General features: G+C 41.1%; 1 protein-coding gene across 3 annotated transcripts in view; it reads left to right on the top strand.

Annotated features, from left to right (window-relative positions):
• plppr1 (phospholipid phosphatase related 1) overlaps positions 1–21,584 on the top strand; it is an 87,222-nt gene that overhangs the window by 60,233 nt on the left and 5,405 nt on the right. For all 3 annotated transcript variants that reach the window (XM_033647773.2, XM_078161908.1, XM_078161907.1), the window contains 3 exons: positions 10,826–10,958; positions 14,714–14,964; positions 19,740–19,916. In XM_033647773.2, the coding sequence (XP_033503664.1) occupies positions 10,826–10,958; positions 14,714–14,964; positions 19,740–19,916 (561 nt within the window). The remainder of the gene's footprint in view (positions 1–10,825; positions 10,959–14,713; positions 14,965–19,739; positions 19,917–21,584) is intronic.

Consider the following 21,584-nt stretch of genomic DNA (forward strand, 5'->3'; position numbering starts at 1 on the left):
CAGTGACCAAAATTCCAGTCGGACCGACATCTCACTTTGCACACATTGCATCATTTCCTGTTAAGCATGTGGTGCTAAATCAGTACCCTATGACAATTAGTATGCAGCTCACGCTGTATGGGATTAGCATGCACAATAGCGTGGATGTGGGACATGCTTTCACTGTGACATGACACTGCAGGAAAACAACAGGAGCAACCGAAAACATCAATGGACCTCTTTCACAGCACATATTCATACTTGCCATAGCAGGACGCACAGGTATAATTAATACTGCTAACGAGCCAGTGAGCCACCGTACACAGCTGAGTGCAGCACTCATTAGTGTCATTAATTACACCTGTGCTACCTGCTGGGACGTTTTAAAAATATCTTTGTGGAAAGGGTTTGTTAAAATCATTTTCTGGACACGTCATGGCCAAAAAATATGAGACAAGCTGTTTGTAAATCAGAGTTGTATGTGAATGTAGGGCAAAGGCGACAAATGACATTGCTGGTTCAGAGGCTTCATGCAGCAGTATCCACATTCAGCCACCAGGTGTCGGTCTAGCTCCATGCTTGCAACTTCAGCTCAGCACCCCAGACTTGGCGCCATATGTCTCCGGGCCCCTGGGTCAGTTCATTATTAAACCTGTGTCAAAGATTTTCCCGGACACCTCCTGTAGAGTGTTTGCATGTGTCTGTTTAATATTATAATTCATTTTTTCACGTTTGGAACGGGCCATATGCACGGCAAAGGACGAGTCAACCCCAGAATACAGATAGAGGGCTGGTTCAGTGTGTTTGAAGTCGCTGATGCTTCATGGTCAGACCGGGGCCTCTGTATATTTTAGAGTCAATGCGGTGCATTAATGAGTCAGGAAATAGTGTGGGAACAAGATAACAAAAATACTGTATTGTAGAGCTCAAAGTTGGAAGGTGTTAACAGTAAAGGGACCTTGATTGAAGGATTCAAACTGGAAATTATTCACCTAAATTATGAGATAGACTGTGTTTGTTCTCATTGTCATTATCATTATCTTTGGTTCAGTTAATTCAGTCAATCAAACCTTTTTTGAAAAGCTCCATCCACTACTGTCACATGTGGAAGTGTGCCACAATGGACCTTTTATACAGCGGACATTTCAACCTGTCACAGCACTGAAAGGCACAGGTGAGACTGATAACATTAACGACGGCTCAGTTCCATTAAGTGTCTCAGGAAGTGATTCCCATGCACAATACCAGAACCTTCCCTACGCTATCATTAATGTTATTGAATATGCGTGTGCTTTTCCTACAATGACATGTCAAAGTGAGTGCTGTATAAAGGTCTATTGTAATGATACAGCCACTTCAAGTAATTTGCATTTAAGCGTGTTGTTGTCAAACTGCTGTAGTTCACCCACATATGATTCTAGTTGAGTGTATGATGAGTCTATTAGGTGTTTAAATAAAGACAGCAAGACTCTTTTTGTGATCTATGTGAGCCAACCGGAGCTAATATGCTAAATCTGTCTTTTCCAATGAGCCATTCCTTCTTATTGCCTTCCTATAGTCATTTATCAATGTACATGAGTACTGTATGTTAAATGCATTGTAGGGGGAGCCACCAGGTGAAAAGGCTAAAACCTTTAGCTAATAGATATCACCAAGAAACTTCCCCAGGTGATTACTTATATTAAGACAATTTTTTTTTTATTACATTATACGTCAATATACAGATGATGCAATATCTAAATCTGCACTTATCTGCATACATTTCCAAACAGAAATCTGAACACTGGATAAAGCAGGGTTCAAAATTCCTGTTATTTTGATGACATATTACAGTCAAAGGGGAATATGGATATTTATGGACTCTATAAATCAAAAAAGTCTGTCAACAGCCATAAAAAAACAACAATTATTGCCATATTTTTAGGAATAAAATGTTCTATAAATCAGACAATGAATGATATATGAACAAACCCCTCTTTAAAAACCTTCAGAATATAGGCAGGAATATAACTGTAAAGCTGGTGTATGTAGGAGCGACTGAAGTGGAGATTTTTCTAGCTTAGAGTATAAAAAACTTATTTTGAGAAAATGGCTTTTAAAGATAAAAATTTGAAATTCCATACAATTTCAGACCTTTAAACCTAGTAACTGATAGATATCACCATGAAACTTCCCCAGTTAATTGCTTACATTAAGGCAACTATTTTTTGTATTACAAGTTTTCTGAAATGTCTTACGAAAACTCTGTCTGTGTGTCTGTTCCACGTTTTTCTCCTCACTGACTTGGTCAGTCCATTTGAAATTTGGCACAGTGGTAGAGGGTCATGGGAGGATGCGAATGAAGCAATATTACATCAGTTGGCCAAAGGGGGGCAACTGATGTAATATTGCTTCATTCGCAACTGATGTAATATTGCGAATGAAGCAATATTACATCAGTTGGCCAAAGGGGGGCGCTATAGCAACCGATTGAAATTATAAACTTTGAATGGGCATATCTCATGCTCCGTATGTTGTAGATACGTGAAACTTTGCACAGAGATGCCTCTCCTCATGAGGAACAAATTTGCCTCAAGAACCCATAACTTCCGGTTATATAGATTTGCCGCCATTTTGAATTTTTTGAAAAACACTTAAAATCGATCTCTTCCTAGGAAGTTTGACCGATCTGCATGAAACTCAGTGAACATAATCTAGGGACCAATATCTAAAGTTCCCTCTTGGCAAAAGTTGGAAAACTTACTAAAACTGAGCTTCAATAAGGCAATGAATATTGCGGAGGGCGTGGCTCATCACATAAAGGTGTATAACATCTCAAGGGTTTCACCCATCACCACGCAACTTTGTAGGCATATGACCATACATAATCTGAGGGGACCCCTCCATTATTGACCCCATCAAACAAAATGGGGGCGCTAGAGAGCTAATTTCTTATCTAGGCCTAACCGCCATATTGATTTTTACTAAACTTGGTAGATATGTTCTAGGACGCCGTGTCAAGTTCAAGTTCTGCCTGTTTCATGCATTGTCTTCTTTCAAAATACTCTTCTGTTTCCAAAGGAAATTTAATGTTTGCATACATCCATCCATTTTCTAACAGCTTATCCTCTTGAGGGTCATGGGGGGGCTGGAGCCTATCCCAGCTGACATTGGGCGAGAGGCGGGGTACACCCTGGACAGGTCACCAGACTATCGCAGGGCTGACACATAGAGATAGACAAACATTCACACTCACATTCACACCTACGGACAATTTAGAGTCACCAATTACACTTGCATTGCTCACATTATACTTAAATATAAATACTGTACCTTTCCTATACATTCACTGTCATTTTATGTCCTGAGTTCAAATAAACACAAGAAGTTTGTGTTCTAGAGAAAGGATCAACACTCAGTGAAAAACCTAAGCCCTATGATAAGCTATTATGGCAAGGCTTAACTATACCAACCAATGAGCAGTGATAACTAACATGTCTTTGGGGTCATCGGGTGGGAACCTCCTTTCACCAGTGTTTCGTCTAGTTGGTCCCACGACACCTCCAGGAGGCTAGACAGTGATCTCTGGCGTCCCAGAGACACTCCCCTAATGCCAGGTCTCACTGCTCCCCTCCCTGCACCAACCCAATAACCTCCTTTACCTTACTTATGTATACTTCGTGAGCAGGGGAGACATATGTAGTTACAGCAGACTTCTTCATAACCCACGTCACCACTGGAGTGTGTCTTAATATATTGATGTCATTATGAAATTGGTGTCAGTCTCTTTCTTGGTCGAATAAGTCATGTTCTATTGAATGCTCCACAGCAAATCTAAAATTTAGTTTTAGGACTGTGGAGTGCTGTGAAAAGGCTTTTAGCAGTGTACTGTATGTGTCCCATTTTTATATCCCAGGTCCCTCTCCAAACAGACATCTTCCTTTTCTATTACGATTTCAAGAGGCACTTAATCTGGGATGTGATTGTAAAAGATGTCTGGTTCCTGGACACACGCCACGCATTTATTTGTAATGAGATATTACTGTTCTGCTGCCTCTTTGTGTCTCTCGCTTTTTGTGTTTATTATCTGGGACACTTGGTTCTTTGCTCTCGGGCTCTAAACACTGAGTGCGGTTGCCGGCGTGTTAGTCGGAAGTAAAAATCTGAATTATTGTTACTTTTATTGAACAAGTAAAGCACATCCTGGAGCTCGCATTCCCTCCTCGTAGCTAATTGGTGTGCAGGCGCATCAGCAGTACGCAGTGTTACACACCTACACACTCTGACATACACAACAGAATGAAATAAATTGGTTTAAAATTCAGAAGAGTGCTCTGATTGGCTAGGAAATGTGACAGACAGTATTATTCACAGCTGATTTGGTTAGAGTGCATCTGTGTGCAGTTTTGACAGACTCTTCTGCACTGATTACTTCACAGAAAAAGAAATATAATTATAGACTGACTGGAAAATAAGCAAAAACTTCTGAGCACACAGAACTCTTTTTTCTTTATGTATCATGTGTTTTATGTCTCTTATGGTTACACAATGTAATTTTTTTGGTGTTCAGTTATACGTAAAACTCATTAAATCCTGATTAGATGAATCCTTTCGTCCTTTATCCTGCTCGTCTCTGATCACACACCCCTCCTTGTTGAGTGCTGTGTCAGCTGTTCGACTTTCCTTTAACCCTGCTGGTCGTTTCCCGCATTCCAGTCTCTTTCTTCTCTCTCTCATTGGCCTACATGTGGCCTGAGTCTCTTTACCCATCTGTATGCTATCCCAAACTTTTTAATTGTGCCCTTTGAGAGTGCTGTGTCAGGTGCTACAGTTGTGGTTCACACTGTATATCGCTCCGTCGCCACATGCGTCATAAACCAGAGGAGCAGCCAATCAGAATTAATCATGACAGGGCTGGGATGTTGGCCAATTAGTAAAGAGGCAGTAATTTATTCAGAATGTTCCACATGGCTGGACCAATGGGAGGCTGTGGAGGTTAGAAAGGTTGTATTCATGCAACGGTCTATAAATCTGTTTAGCCATGGACAGGCGTCAGAAAGTCAATCCTTCATCCTCAACATTATGAAAGCTTGGTGTTGTTGTTGATTCAGGTACCGACTGCCTGTCTAAGTTTCTTAAGATGAACTTTCTCTGAAGGTAGAGACATATCATAGACGGAGGGTATTGAAGTCTAAGAAATCCAATACATTCTTTCCATACCAATTAAGGCCCTTGATGGCTAATTCCACTCACTTTTATGTGCGTCTTGATGGCAATACTGAAAATAATCGACTCATTAGGAAAACATTAAAGGAGCATTAATTGATTTTTTTTTTTCCACTTCGGGGAGGCATAACAAGCTGTGAACACAACAACTTTACATATTATCACCTTATAAAGTGAATGTGTCAATGTGAATGAGAGCAAACTGTTCCCTGTTTAGACATCCATCAGACATGGAGCAACAGTAGCATTTATTAGGTGTTATGTTCCTGCCCAGCTTGTGATACTCCCTCTAATTTTGCTCTGTTTTGGTGTCAGATGATATTTATCAGCGCCTTTGGCTGCTTAATGTTTAACTGTGTTCACCGGCTAGTCAATAATTATGTCCAAAGTTTGATGGTGCAAAGGAGCAAAGGAGGAAGTGACGTGATGTAGCATAAAAAGCGATACAGTTTGCTCAGTGTTGTTTAAATATTGAAGAAAGCCCTATAGGGTGGGCAAGAGGGGTGGTGGATGGGTCAAACAAACACAAGACTTTCACCCAGGAGAGCAGTGTTTGTCTTAGCCTACAGTATTATTCAAGTATGTGTAATCTTAATTGCTATATCGTAGGCTTCTTGAAGACGTTTCACCTCTCATCCAAGAGGCTTCTTCAGTTCTAAGAGTCTGGTGCAGAGTCACAGACTTTAAACTCTGTGTGGGTGTTGTTGAGGTCACATGTGAGTCGTTGACCCACCCGGCCATCATGTGTGTCGTTAGGTTAGATGGATCCAGGTGTATCTAGAATCTTAAGCAATTCCAGTTGTTTAAAGCGCTCAAGATTACCTGGATGACTGAGAATCGTCACCAACAAGTATGTGTAGTATGCTACACTGGTGACATACCATAAAACTTCAAGTAGAAGCCTAGTCCCAGTTAAACACCTAGTGCCTTTTACTAGCCCGGTGTGGCTACACATTTTGACAAATAAGGGCCTGTCCCAATTTGATGCCTGGTCTGGATGCCAAGCAGTTTATTTTGTTTTCATAGACGTTCTTCAGATATATATAAAACCAAGTTGTTGGCTACCTCAAATTGTGTGTCCATTCCTCAATTACTCTGCAAGTTATTCATATTCCTTTAGTCTGTAAGGGTCAGAGGGCAGGATAAATACAGTAAAATTCATTCATGAACCATTTGACCTAGATAAGAGCCTGTAAAAATCCAGGATCCATCATCTCCATGGTCATATTCATAAAGAGCTGAAGCTGCCCTTTCCGCTGATCATATGTCCATAAAGTTTTTTAACCAGTTATCTTTATTAAAAAAATTGATTTGTGTTATTACCAATTCATCATAATGATACGTTTATCTGATATAAAAGCTACAGCAACAATGCACTGTGTAAGCTTTGACTGTATATTTTCTATCCTTGTGCCTAAGAGGCAGACTGGTGGACAACAAGGTATTTTCACAGCCAGGGTAGAAGACAAACTTAATATCACCTTGTCCCAAAAATGTCTCACTGGGGGGCAATGCCACAACAGATGAATATGTGATCCTGCTCACCACAGCCATGCCAACGTAAATGTGAAAAGGAGTGACCAAGTTATATTCATATTGGTTTGAATAAACAATTTGATTGTATTTCCAGATCTTTGGTGGTTTTGTGTGAAAGGAATCAAAGGCCTGTCCCATATAGACGCCTGTTGATTTCAGTGATTTATGCAAATAATAGCCTGGACTATTAATTGAAGTTTTATGGTATGTGACGTGTCGTACATTACTTATAACATGTGACATACATCACGTAATGTTAGTGACAAAAGTACTGACATAAAGCCAAACCATGATGTTTTTTTGTTGCCTAAATCTAACCAGGTTTCGTTGAATGCCGAAACAATGTGCATGCTAACACCCCATAGAACTGAGAGTGACCACAAAACTGGGTCTGGACACACTGTTGGGTTCATCGATACACCTTTCATATTACACACAGTCATTTGATCTATCAGTCATATTAAGTAATTAATTAGTCAACATTAAGAAGAGTTTCTTTTTGACCGATTGTTTTGGTACTTTGGAGGCCTGTTTTAGTCAGCTACTATATTTGTAATATATTACATATTTCCCAATAAACTTTACTCAAATTATATTACTAAGACTTATTTTTCTTCAAATTTGAAAAGATTAACACACGTATTTAACAGATTGTAAAGTGCAATAGTCAAGACAAGTTTTTTGCTGCCTCAGGCTGCATGCTTGATTATGTTTCAAAAATCTCTACTTTTGGCAGTCAGTATGATGGAACGAGCCGCTCCATGAATCATTTATGGCTCTCCACAGGGGACAGTTGTCACATTTAATATGTGGGTGAATAAAAATGTGAATAGGGTGAAACACACATACAGAAAAAAAGGAACTCCTAAATACCGTGGGCAGTCACTGTCTGTCAGTTTAATGTCACAGGTAGTGGATTTTATGGACTTTCAAGGGTACTGCGGACCTGGGCTCCCATAAATTTGTTAAACTCTCGGATGGGTCAGTGTTATTAAGATGAACAAGAAATCTGTTTGTTTCATGTTAGGCAAAGTACTCCCTAAGAAATAGATCAGCATGTTCGGTTTTGGTGTCTGTTGTTCAGCTGTCTGTCATTTTCTGCTCAGACACCACACAGTTTCAGCTGAATGCCAAGTTGTTCCTCCGTTTTCTGTAACGTTGCCTTCCATTTTCATGACATTGTATACAGGAGACTCAGGTTTATATGAGTTGAATTGAAGCGATCAGTCAGTGGTAACTAACCTTTTCAGGGCAGAGGCAGACTCAAGTCTTGAGAGACAAATTCTTCAGCGCAATTACTAGTTGCTTGGAAATGTTAAAGTCATCATTATGCCTTTGCGCCGTCCATAGCCTTGACCAGAGGCATTATGTTTTTGAGTTTTCCATTTGTCCATCCATCCCAATCTGGTGACCGCGATATCTCAAAAACATCTTTAGGAAATTTCTTCAAAGTTGACAGTGGCATGTCATTCTTGTTAACATGATATCTCAAGAAGGCCTTGAGGAAGTCTCCTCAAATTTGGCACAAATGTCCACTTGGACTCAAGAATGAACTGATTAGAACTTGGTGGTCGAAAAACCAAAGGTCACTGTGATCTCATAAAACATGTTTTTGGCAGGAACTCAAGAATTTATCCACTAATTATGACAGAAGCTCATACAAATGTCTAATAGGATAAAATGATGAAGTGATGACATTTTATAAACCCGAAAGGCTAAAGGTCAACTTCACTGTGACATCATAATGTTCTGCAAAAACAATTTTCTGCCCATTATTCAATGTCATAATACTCAGGAACAGAAGAGGAGACTTTGGGTCAGGTACTGAATTGACGCAGACTGGCCAATCATAACGTAGCATGGGGCCGGCTCAGACCAGGGTCCGACAACAACACAGCCGTGCTCCATTGACTCTAATGCGGTCGTTTCAGATTTCCTTCATTTTCAGGCTGGTTTTGTGGATTTGGAGCTAAATGTTGTGCCTGGGGCACGTTGTGTATTAATGATACTCGTTACCTGGAGAGGTTGGAAAAAGATATACATTTCCTCCCTGTTCCAAAACCACAATCAAACCCTGAAAAGTGTAGGGTTAGCTAGCTAGCTACTGAAGATATAGCCTACTGAATGTATACACATGCTGCTTTTGCTTTTTGATGATTATGACAGTGAAACAAAGACCGACCCTGCAGTACAGGAACCAGTGAAGGGAAGCAGGGAAACTTTGCTCATATTCAACCAGCTGTGTGTCATCGCAGTGTGCGCAGATGAACGTTGCTGGCAGCGGCACAAGGTCGAAGCCAAACACCGTTCATCTGCACACACTGTGATGCCACACAGCTGGTTCAATATCAGCAAAGTTTCCCTTTATATTCATTGTCTTGTGTGGCGATCAGCAGTGATGTGGTGGTTCACTTTTACACTGTGATGTGTAGCCTATAGTTTGGCTTTAGCTTCTAACTATCTTTGTCTTTTTAACCTGTTGTTGCTGCTGAGTCAGTTTGACATCCTGGATATATCCTTCAAACACAGACTGTAGACCCCTCTGTCTGCTTCTCTCTGGAATCACTGTTTCATTTTTCCAACAATATGATCATATTTCTTCAGGGAGTGCAGTTAGTTACAGTGTGGGCTCCATGCTTACTCTGACAGCTTGTTGGACCATCACAAAGGGGCGGGGCTTAGCGAAAGGTCAATTGGTGACACTAATCATGGGTGCCCACCTTGAAACTGTGCTGACTGTATGGATCTTCTGTGCTGCTGGGTGGGAAAATGTGTGTGTGAAGCATCCATATTTTTACAAGCATAAGTGTATACTGTAACTGCAACTTGACTGTATCGTCAAGGCATACGCAGCAGAGCTGTGATTCTAGTTAGGAAAAATATCAGGAAATGACACACTTGAAAAATAAAGTTATTTTAAAAGTTTGTCAATAACTGACACTCAATGGAGATAAAGGCACATTTGAGCTCCCGTCTTGGTGAAACTGACCTATATTTCAGTTAAAACTTAGCATAGGTCTGTTTGCATGTGCGCACTTCAAACAAAATAGTTTGTTGATGTTGATTATAAAATATACACATGATGCTAGAAGAAGCCCATGAATAATTTTGTTTACATTTAGATCATGAATTTTTCCTTTAAACCACCTCGGATTCATTGCCTGTAGTGAAATTGTGTTAGTTAACTGTTAAATCTGCACCGTCCCTCCTTTCTAGCCTCTGCAAATATACATTTTCATTTGTCACAACTAACAAAACCACATGATACAAGTTGCCTGGCTTTTACAGTCACAGTCTGCTTGAAGATAAAGGCCTCCTTTTGGTTATGTCGCCTTTGAAGACAGATGTTTCTGGGTCATAATGCATCAAAAGATGGGTTCCTCTGTCATGATGCATTGATGAGAGTTTCATTTGGCATTTGCATGCTTTATGTCAGTGGGAAAAGAAAGTGTTTGGATATATTAATTCAGTTTCCTTCATGCTGACATATTCAGACAAGACCGAATCCAGTCCACAACTTTAAAACATTCATACCCTTTTTATGTGACTGCTGTCAGTCCCTCTTTCTTCATTGTTCTTTTTTTTTGAGTTTCCCAACATCACGAAATCAGCGGCTCTTTCTGCTTGTAGCCGCAAAGAAAGAAAGAAATAGATTAGAGCTGCATTCACGAGAGCATGTTGATGATGAAAAAAGTGAGGGATGGATGAGTTTTGTTACCTGTCCTGAGGCTCGAAACAACCTCTTTTATGAACACAAACACACACACTAAAGACCATAACCACATGTGTACACACATACTGTATGCACACACTCCCGCTCATAAACACACATTTTTGCAGCAACCCGCATCACCCAAGGCAGCTGGCAATGAGTTTCATTCTGTGTGTCCAGTAGCAGTTTTTCCATTAGACGTGATGTAATGTCCGCACTATAATGGACCCGAAGAAAGGCTGCATTAAGACACAGTGGTTTATGTACACAGGCTAGACAGGGGCAAAATGTCCATCTGCCCTATAATGGGATGCCCAACTTGATATTTTCTTTTCTCCCTTGTCTGTGTGTTGTCTTGGATCTCAACCTGTTTCTGTGTCTTTCTGTGCGCAGATTTTTATCGGAGAGGTGTCCATGTACGTGATGAAATCAACGAGGGAAGCTCTCCTGGCCCAGGAGAAAACTATTGTGACAGGAGATTGTTGTTACCTCAACCCCCTTATCCGCCGCATCATACGCTTCATAGGTAAGAACATTTTCATGCCAGGTAGGCCAAACTGCCCTGAGCTCCTTCAGGTGGATGGTACCAAGCAGTAGCTGACAACTCATACACACATCACAAATATGTGCACATATCCTGGGAATAACATGGGAAGTTTTTATCTTATGGGCGACAGTGATAACAATAATTAAATGTAGTTTAATGTTCTGGTAAAAATGGCTTTAAACAGGAGTCTGGAGGATCATTTAGCTGATATGGATCATTTCACAAACACTCGTACTCACTGTTTGGCTTGTTACATTTGTTTTTTTGTAGCTAAGTGATCACATTATTGTTCATATCTGTACGCACCCCAGTGATCACATCACCATTCATATTACAGTGACAATAATGCACTTAAACTACAGAAGCAGAGTTTATAAGGTTAATAACTCAATAAAGAATGCATCTGCAACACTTGGATTTTTTTTTTCGTGTGGCTTTCATAGTCTTTGAGGAAGCTTCTGAAAAGGAAGCAACACGCTGTATATCATGGCTAAGCTGACAGCTGAATGTGGGTGCTGTCAGTCACCTGCAAGGGGAGCTCCAATGCAGAAAGCTACCGATTCAAAAACCAACCATGATGATTCAGAGCTCGAGGATTTTGGTATTTAAGACGAGCTTGTTTATGTTCTATAAACCGTCAGTATTATGTAAGGAGGGCTTGCCAAAGCACCCATTTATCCTACAAAGGACAAAAGAGGGTGACCCTCGACTTGGAATGCAAGCAGCGTACCAACAGACAGGGTAACCAAGCAATCACCAACCTTTGAATAACACGATACATGATGGGATCAGCCGTTTTTCTGTTGTGTCAGAGACAGGTCGATGCACAGTGAAGGATGAAATGAAAGAATTTAGAAGATGAGGTTGACAAGGTCAGTCAGGGGTGGGCATGACAGTAGCTTCCTCTGCACAGACATGTAAAGCTGAGGTTGTCTGGAAATACTTTAAGTGTTTAGAGCAGCAGATTTTGATCCTCTGTTTGTTCCTTGAGAGTAAAGTACAGCACACGTCTGTAGCACACACCTGACATGCCACAAAGACACAAGAAATACAGCAGCTGTGGAACTAATATACATTTCCAGCTTATTTGAGGCGCTGATACACGAAGCTGGGAAGTAGCACAGTGGTGATGTGTGTCAAGATAATGGCAGTTTGTGTGTCCTTAAGTGTATTCAGTAGGTATTAGACTTTGCCTAAAGGGACAGTTCACCCCCAAATCAAAAATACATATTTTTCCCTTTTACCTGTAGAGTTATTTATCAATCTACATAGTTTCGGTGTGAGTTGCTGAGTGTTGGAGATATCAGTTGTAGAGATGTCTGCCTACACTTGAATATAATGGAACTAGATGGCACTCGGATTGTGGTGCTCAAAGAGTCGAAAAATGACAATTTGAAAAACTCATCAGCAATGTCTCTTTCCAGGAATGATGATGTTGACTCAAGATAATCCACAGACCTTGTTGTGAGCAGTTTCATGTAGGAACTATTCTTTTCTACCGGACTACATCCGCTAACCGTATCACTGCACAAAAGGAAGCATGCATCTAATTGTGGACGCAACATGTAAACATTAATGGAGTCCTTGTTGGCTGAGCTTGAGACTTTGAGGACCTCGCCCGATATGGGGACACCAGGGCTCCCCCTGGAGCCAGGCCTGGTTTGGCTCAACGTCTGGTGGCCGGGCCTTGGGCCATGGGGCAGTGGAGCCAAATAGATAATATGGAGCCGTCGCCCTGTGGGTCCCACCACCCGCAGGGACAGGATTCAGGACTCTGCATTGTGTGCCGGGTGGCAGGGACCCTGGGCATGCTGATCCCTGGTGTTGCGGAGTGCAATCTAGTCCCATTATATTTGAGAGAAGACAAACTTCTTGATGGCCGATATCTAGAACACTCAACAACTGACACCAAAACAATCTAGATTGTTCAATAGGAAGAATTAGGAAAAATATGTATTTTGGATTTTGGGTGAATTGTCCCTTTAAATGATCCAAGAGCTCAACCCTCTTAAAGTGTAAATAAAATTACATTATACCCATTACAGAGGAAAACACTAAATAAGCATGCACATGCATACTAAGAAATAATATTGAGCTGCTTTGTATTCCTCTTGAGTCTACACTTTGAAATCCATCCATCCCTCCAGCTCTTGTCTGTAACCGTTTATCCTTAGAGGGTTGCGCGTGGCTGGAGCCGATCCCAGCTGACATTGGGCGAGAGGCGGGGTACACCCTGGACAGGTCGCCAGTCAATCACACGGCTGACAACCAGACAGACACACTCACATTCACACCAGAGGACAAATTAGAGTGCTGTTAGCCTGACCTGCCTGTGCCTTTGGACTGTGGGAGTTAGTGTGGCTTAATCAGAACTGCTTATGTCATGTGTTGTGTGTGGTTGATCCTGATTGGCTGACCTCTGACCATCTGCTTTGATTTAAATCTTAGGTAGGCAAACTTGCTGGTGGAGGCTTTTCAGTTTAAATACAGCAAACTGGCCTGACTGAACTGATTTTAGTAATTCTTCAGTGAAGGGAGCCAACTGGGATCAAGTCCAGCTGTGATGCATTTACTGCAGCTTCTCTAAAACTGCATTAGCCACTGAAACAAAATTGAATTTAAACATCTTTATCAAAGACGCTGGATCGCATAGAGGCAATATGTAAAAGATTTCTTACAGTAGGGCAGCTTTGCACCACAATTACAGGTAAAGTTTGTAACCTCACATTACATACCTGTGTCACTCCTCCAAAAGACCGCACAAGACGTCCAGCTTCGACCTTTGAATATAAATCTTTATAGCCACTTCTCCACAAAGCTTGAGTAGCACTGGGCAGAGTGACAGACTCTTTGCTATCTGTTCCAGTAAATGAGGTCGTCTGCTGGACTTTCCTGGCGTAATCAGGAACTGTATTGTTCATTTTTAAATAATATCCCTCCAATTTATAAAACACTCATCAGAAATTCATTAGGCAATTCACATGATTTATGTTTCCGTCTGCTCCTGAACAATCTCTCAAATTTGTAGGGTCACCAAGGCTTAGTTTCCTGCTCTCTTGCTCGCTCCCATCTCCTCTCCTCTCACCCTAATTCCCCCATCTCTATTTCCCTCAATGATGCCCTTCACACAATCGTGTCCCTGTACCCCTCACTGGCACCCGAACATTCCCGCTCCCCCACCACCCCAGCCCTCTGCAGCCCCCCTTGGATGAGAATACAAAGCAGAGTAATTTCATGGCTAAGCAGGCCAGATAATCAGCAGTCATATTTCACAGCAAAAGGAATGCAGACGCAGACATTGGTTAGGGTTGGTGGGCTTAAAGTGTCAGTGCAATCATTCATATTAAATGCAATTTTTTTCTGCGTGTTTATGTTTCTGTCTTTGCCTGTGGTCCACTCCTCTTTCCCTCCATATTACCTTCATTTGATTCCAATACAAAATCAATACTATTTGCATTTAAATTGATAGTATAGGATAACTGTAATGTTGTTAACAGTAGATATCCTGGGGTTTAGTTCTGCCTAATGACAGCTGGGAGCTTATGGACCAGCACTGGGAGCCAGATAGTCACAGGCCAATTTAACCCCGGATATAAGGTGATTAGACCACGATCTAAGGCGGAAATGAGTGTGAAGCATTTATAACTTTGTGCCTATGTGTTAATGTTCCTTTGCTTTGGGTTTTTATGAGCTATAAATTCTCATCCGTGTATCTGCGTGTCTGTGTGCCCCAGGTGTGTTTGCATTTGGTCTGTTTGCCACAGACATCTTCGTCAACGCAGGCCAGGTGGTGACGGGAGGTCTCTCGCCCTACTTCCTGTCTGTCTGCAAGCCCAACTACACCGGCACCGAGTGCCGTTTTAATCACCAGTTTATCGTCAACGGCAACATCTGCACTGGGAACCCTGTTGTCGTGGAGAACGCTCGCAGGTCGTTCCCATCCAAGGATGCTTCGCTGAGTGTTTACTCGGCTGTTTACCTGACGGTGAGGAGAATGTACATGAGCACCAGGCACTATAATAGAGTTTAATGTGGGCATTTTACAGGATGGGAGGTTTAAACAATGGAAAAACCATCACATAACATCACATACTGTATATTTAGGTTGATTACTGTTTAACTTATTGTGTAACATGGCATGGTATCACCTGATTCGCTTTAAGACTTGAGAACAACTCCAGTGTTTTCTTACATTTGCTTGTGTATTGCGCTGACACCTATAAAGAGGCAATGGACAAATGTCTGGCAAGGCAAGGCAGCAGATACAGGCAGAGCTGATGGTGAAAAGTTAGTGATGGCCAGATGAAGCCTCATGACACATTTTCTTTATTTTTTGAGCCCACTAGATGGCGCTTTTTGTTCAACAAGAGGTTTAAAAACACACTGAATTGCCATTCTTTGAGACTCTCTCTTTAAACCAAGAGTGCCATCTAGTGGGTTCAGAAAATAAAGAAAATGCTTCATAAGGCTTCATGAGGCCATCACTAGTGAAAAGTGAGGCAGACTAATGTTGTATAATAACACTTGCTCTATCGGGCTCAGTTTTAAAGCTATAGTGAAGACACTGGTATCACATTAAACTAGAGCAGTAGTTCCAAACTGATCCAGCCACGGGGTCCAGATTTCTCCTTAGTCATTAGTTCAAGGTCCATACAGTCATACATTTAGCACCATATTTGTGTTTGGCCATGTGGTAGAGCTAGTTTGCTGTCTCTGTCAAGTGGTTGTCCATTAGTTACCCAGTCTACTGTAGGAAACAGCACTTCAAAATAAGAGCTCTTTGCCAGAAATTTACTGTACTTCAAAATAAAGTGTGCTTTCAACAAACCTGAAATGTTCACGAGTCACTTGAGGTCCATTCAGAATTGACCCGCAACCCACCAGTTGGGAGCCACTGTGCTAGAGGACCTGAGGCATCCAGTAGTACTAACCACGTCATGCTATCTTGTTGGAAAGGGGGCCAAGTCGTGCTTCAAAGTTCCGCTAAATTTTGGCGAGGGGAAAAAGGAACATTGCCTTTTTTCAAAATGGTGTATTTAAATATTTCTGCATACTGTGGTCCTTGAACAGTCTTGGAATTGCATAAATTGAGTATGACTGGGAAACTGAGAGTTGTCAATCACGATTTCAGTTCAGCACTCAACTTAACCAATATATGGTTATAGTAGCCCTTAAGATTGAATAAATTTATTTTAGGCATATTTGTTCACCTATGATTTGATTTTATGATTTAATACCTTGCAATAATTTCTTAAATCAGTGTTTTATTTGACTTCATTGGAAAGAAGCGCCGGACAAACATGTGACTACCTCTGCTTTTCAAAATGTAAGATCTTAAAACGGAGTGGATACAAAATACATGTGGAAATATGATTAATTGGATTATACTCACAGGAAGTATAAAATTTTGCATTGTGCTCCCCTTAGCTGTGTCTCAATTCAGGGGCTGCAGCATTTGAAGGATGCAGCTTTCACAGTCTTCATCGGCCACATCCTTTAAAGACCGCATCAGCCAAATAGAATGGTCTCAGAAACGGGATGGTCTGGTTGGCAGAGGATTTCCTGGTTGCATCACCAGTTGCGCTCGCCCTGATCCGTTGATGTCCCTGTTACTTAGCAACCAGCTGGGCTTGACGAAAGAGGGAGTAAGCTAATAAGTTAGTTAGCCCTAAATCATGGACCCAGAGATTGGTATTTAATATTTGAGGAGATGTTTCGTCGCAAGAGAAACGGCTGTTTGATATATTTCAGGCTGATGGAGGACCGTTTTCAGGTAAACGTATTAAATTAAGATTGTTCAAGCTGTGTGCTTTTAGCTTATAGTAATGTTAACAATGGTAAACTGTAAGCTAGTTACCAACTGTTACTTGACTTCGCTTGATATATAATCATCCCAATGCCTCTTGGGATAGGCTGGGCCACGAAGGATATATCCGTTGCATCCTCCAAACTATGGGAAAGAAGGCTGCATTTCTCAGCCACATTTGAAGGAGACTTTGAAATGGGAGAGCCTTGGTCGCGCCGATGTGACGCAATTGGTCCTCAAATGTAGCCTTTGAAGGCTCCAGCCCCTGAATTGAGACACAGCTCTTCTCCCCCTGCTCATATTTCCCAGTGGCTGGCCTAACTACAGGTCAGAAGAAACATATGTATGTTTGATTCTGGGGTGAACTGTCCCTTTAAGCATGGGCATGTGGTGGTAAAGCATCAGTCACAGGAATGAAGACATTCACGAGGATCAAACTTGCCTATTGAAGGCTGGAACCATCAGACTCGTTAGTTTAACTGTGGTCAATTAAGAGCTTTTTATTGCTGAACTAAAATATAAGCCTCCAATTATGCAGTTTGTATTCTAAATTCTAAGTTTTGTCTAAGTACTTGTACTTCATAAACAAAATTAAAAGTTAAGGCAATTATACACATGAATACAGTATAAGTATACTGCAGTGTACAAACAAGTATTTCCCTGAGCATAACTTCTTTCTGAATTTAAATCAATATCATATAATAAAGTGAAGACAAAACATGTATTGAAATTCTTTACCAAATTTGCAGATTTTCTTCAATGAGCAAGGTTAATTAAAAATCAGTGTCAAGTGTACTTGTGGTTCTAGAGTTTCTCATTTGGGACTGAGTGTAATTACTTTAAATCTTGGTGTAAACAAATTTTTACATAGTAAAAAACACCCAAACAATCAGAGATGAATAGATCTCTTTAGCCGGGACTGATTAAAGTTCCACACTAAATTTGTTATTTAAAAAGGCTGTGAATAAGAAGGAATGTTTTCTGTAGCGCATCTATCTTTGATGGAGGAACCGGTGAGGAGGGACTTCATACTTCTTGGAAGTGTGTCGAGGAATGTATAATACAAGCGTAGGGTGGGTCCGGGCATTTTTAGAAAATTGGCCTGAGGAACACATGAAGAATGGCTTTTGAAGGGCTATTTGAAGGGCTGGTGTGTGATATTACAGTGACGGAGGAGCTCAGCTGCTGGAAAGTGAAAGGAGGGGGAGTAGAGGTGCAGATTTTATCAGCACAAGTGAGAAGAATACAAAGACAGGTTGTTGATGAAAAGAGGATTTGATTCGCGCAGCTCCAAGGTCTGACGTGGGAGGAGGTAAAAGTTCAAGAAGTGAGAACATATGTAGGAAGACTGATGTTTTTAAATGCTGACAGTCTTCTCAGAGGTTCCCCCTATTAGGTTAATCTTGTAATCTTCTATTCTCTGTGAAAAAAAGCTCCTTGTTTTGGAAAGGTATTTCACTCATATGATGTAAGTTTGTGACATCTTTCTTTAACCGTTTTGCTGTTCAATGGAGGCTCTGTGCTCTCATAAAATGGTAAAATATTTGATTCCATTTCTGTGGGAACACCTCCAGTTACACTGCATGGGATCGCTTCTGTGCTTGTCTGCCTAAAGAGTGGTACAGGTGAAACCTTAGATCTTTGGGACACAGTAGAGAGCATATTTTTTTGCCTTTCCGCTGGTAGCCGTGGCTGGAGGCATTATGTTTTCTGTTTGTACGTCCGTCCGTGTATCGGTCCCATTCTTGTGAACAGAAAAACTCAGAACCATCTTGAGGGAGTCTCTTCAAATTTGGCAAAAAAATCCACTTGGACGAGAACAAACTAATTACATTTTAATGGTCACAAGTCAAAGATCAAGATCATTGTGACCTTGCATCCATCTCATTCTCATGAATTCGATATCTTAAGAACACCTTTAGATTTCTTCAAACTTGGGACAAACATCCGAATGGACTCAACAATAAACGAATTAGAATTTAGTGGACAAAGGTCAAGGTCACTATGACCTCAAGTTTGTCTCATTCTTGTGAACAGAATATCTCAGGAACACCTTGAGGGAGTTTCTTCAAATTTGGCAAAGACATCCATTTGGGACACGAGGATTATATTTTAGTGGTTACAGGTCAAAATCCAAGATCACTGTGACCTTGCGTCCATGCCATTCTCGTGAACATGATATCTGAAGAACACCTGTAATGTCTTCAAACATGGGCCAAACATCCACTTAGAATCAGTACTAAACAATTAGAATTCAGTGGTCAAAGGTCAAGGTCACTGTGACCCTGCGTCCATCTCATTCTCATAAACATGATATCTCAAGAACACCTTGAGGAAATTTCTTCAAACTTGAGCTGTTTTTATTTGGTGGCCAAAGGTCAAGGCCACTGTGACCTAACTGTTGTCTTACTTTTATAGACATGACATCTCAAGGAGGCCTTTAGGGAACTGCTTCAAATGTGGCACTCTGCCACTTGAATTCAAGAATGAACTAATCAAAATTTGGTGGTAAAAGGTCAAGGTCAATATGACCTCACAAAACATGTTTTTGGCAAACACTCAAGAATTCATCTGGTAATTAAGACAAAATTTCCTAGAAATGTCTGATAGAATAAAACGATAAAGTGGTGACATTTTATATCAGTCAACGTCACAGTGACATCATAATGTTCTGCAAAAACATTTTCTGGCCATTATTCAGTGTCATAGGAATAGAAGGGTTGACATTTGGTCAGATACTGAATTGGTAATACTAATCTTAGGTGTCCATCTTAAAACTGTGGTCATTGTAAAGATCTTCTGTGCCGCTGGGTTAAAGATGTGAGTGAAGCATCCATGTTGTATATGTATACGTAGCTTCTTTGCAGCAACATCCATACCCTATTTGAAGCATTGTCAGCTGTCATGGCTTTCTTCACCGTCTGATTTAATCTGCCCTCTGTCCTCCTTTCCAGATGTACATCACCAGCACCATCAAGACCAAGTCCAGCCGCCTGGCCAAGCCTGTGCTCTGTCTGGGCACCCTCTGTTCAGCCTTCCTCACCGGCCTCAACCGAGTCTCAGAGTACCGAAACCACTGTTCGGACGTAGTGGCCGGATTTATACTGGGATCAGCTGTTGCTCTGTTTCTGGTGAGGATGATGGAAGAGTGAAAAGTTTGGGCAAGTGTGGGAGTGAGGAGTAGAGGAGGAGAGAGGATGATTATTCTGAGGTGGATTCTGGTCATGACTTATTTTCAAATTATGATAATAATTTCCAGCTTCATTTTGGAAGCGACCCAAACCGGTAATTAGATGATTATTCTAGGCTGCAGCTCTTACCAAAGCCTGTAACAGAGTTTTGGTGCCATTTTTAAAGTCAGCCTGAATGCAAATGTATGCCCTAAAATACTTATACACAGCAGATTTTATACTATTAATCTATATTGATCTTTAATGACATAAATAGCTGTTGTTTGTAAAAGCCATGAAGTATATGTTAAAGTAAGTCGTGTAATGAGGAACTAAACACTTATTTGGTAAAGGAGCTAAAAAGAGCAGTTCAAGAAGAGGTGAGGGAGAGGATGTGAAACAGGATGAAGCATGGTTTGTACTGAGCTTGGAGGAGGTTCAGATAAAGGTGAGTTAGGATAGAGGGAAAGGGGTAAGGACGCACTGGTTGATTGGGAGTACGAGGAGAAGATAAGAAAGGAAAGAAAATACTGAGGTGGCACCTGGATTTCTACTGAGATCAGCAGACGCTCCGTCTCTGAAAGAGCTCAGTGAGGAAGGGTAGTGAAAGGCAGGAGGACCAGGAGTTAGAAAGTCGAAGGAATCACCATGGTTGTTTCTAATTCTAAGATAATTGAGGGAACCAGTGAAAAGAATATGTGATCTGATAAATTCTGGTTGGGAAAAGGGATTTTTTTTTATGTGTCTCATTGAAATAAATATCATTGCAAGGTACAAATTGTTCTCACTGGATTTGAAGAAAATGAATTTCCCTGTCTTAAAGCCTTTAATGTAAAATCAAGCTGTCAGATATCCTGGCTTCCACTGAAAATCGAAATCACTTTGTCAACATCACATTTTAAGCTGAGTGTTTAAATGCAGGGTAATGATTACAGCTGAAACCGTTGACTTGTTTTTGTGGTTGAAGCGAAAATCCCCTTGAGGAGAAGGGAAGGTGAAGAGAAACCACAACAATTTAAAAGTCTTGGAGGCTTCAATTCATGTTAATTGCCGCTGGTGCTCAAGTAAGGAGTATGAGAGAGAGATGGAAGGGAGGAAAAGACATGAAGGGAAAAGTGCTGTAAATACCACCTAAACTGAGACCCAAGTCATGGCCCCAAGCCCCAGACAAGACCAAGACTTTAGGAGATGATAAAATGTTGGGCATGCAAATCAAAGGCACTCCTCAAATTAATCTGAAAGATCCACATTCCCTTTAAAACACCCACACTGTTTTGCAGATGAACTATTTGTGGTTTGACTGACATCACCTCCCAGACAGCCACACCTTTCTTGAAGTGTGTATGAGTTTGGGCAGGAAGGGGCGACAGCCATTAATAGTAGTGAAAGTTTTCCAAGGGTGGAGCATAGAAGATGTTTAGATGATGGTAGATTTTGGTCTAAATAGATGGTTAGTTATTGAGATTTCTGGGTGAGTAGTAGCAATCATACCTGCTCCTGTCTTTGCCATTGTGTTGTGGACTTGCAAGGAAGCTAAAGTGATATGCTTTGGTCGACTAGAAGCAGTTTGTCCTTGGACCACGAGGAGGGGGAGCCACAGCACCCCACTCTTTAATGAAGGATATTAGC

The sequence above is a fragment of the Epinephelus lanceolatus genome, chromosome 19 (genome assembly GCF_041903045.1).
Source record: "Epinephelus lanceolatus isolate andai-2023 chromosome 19, ASM4190304v1, whole genome shotgun sequence".
Classification (NCBI taxonomy): domain Eukaryota; kingdom Metazoa; phylum Chordata; class Actinopteri; order Perciformes; family Serranidae; genus Epinephelus; species Epinephelus lanceolatus.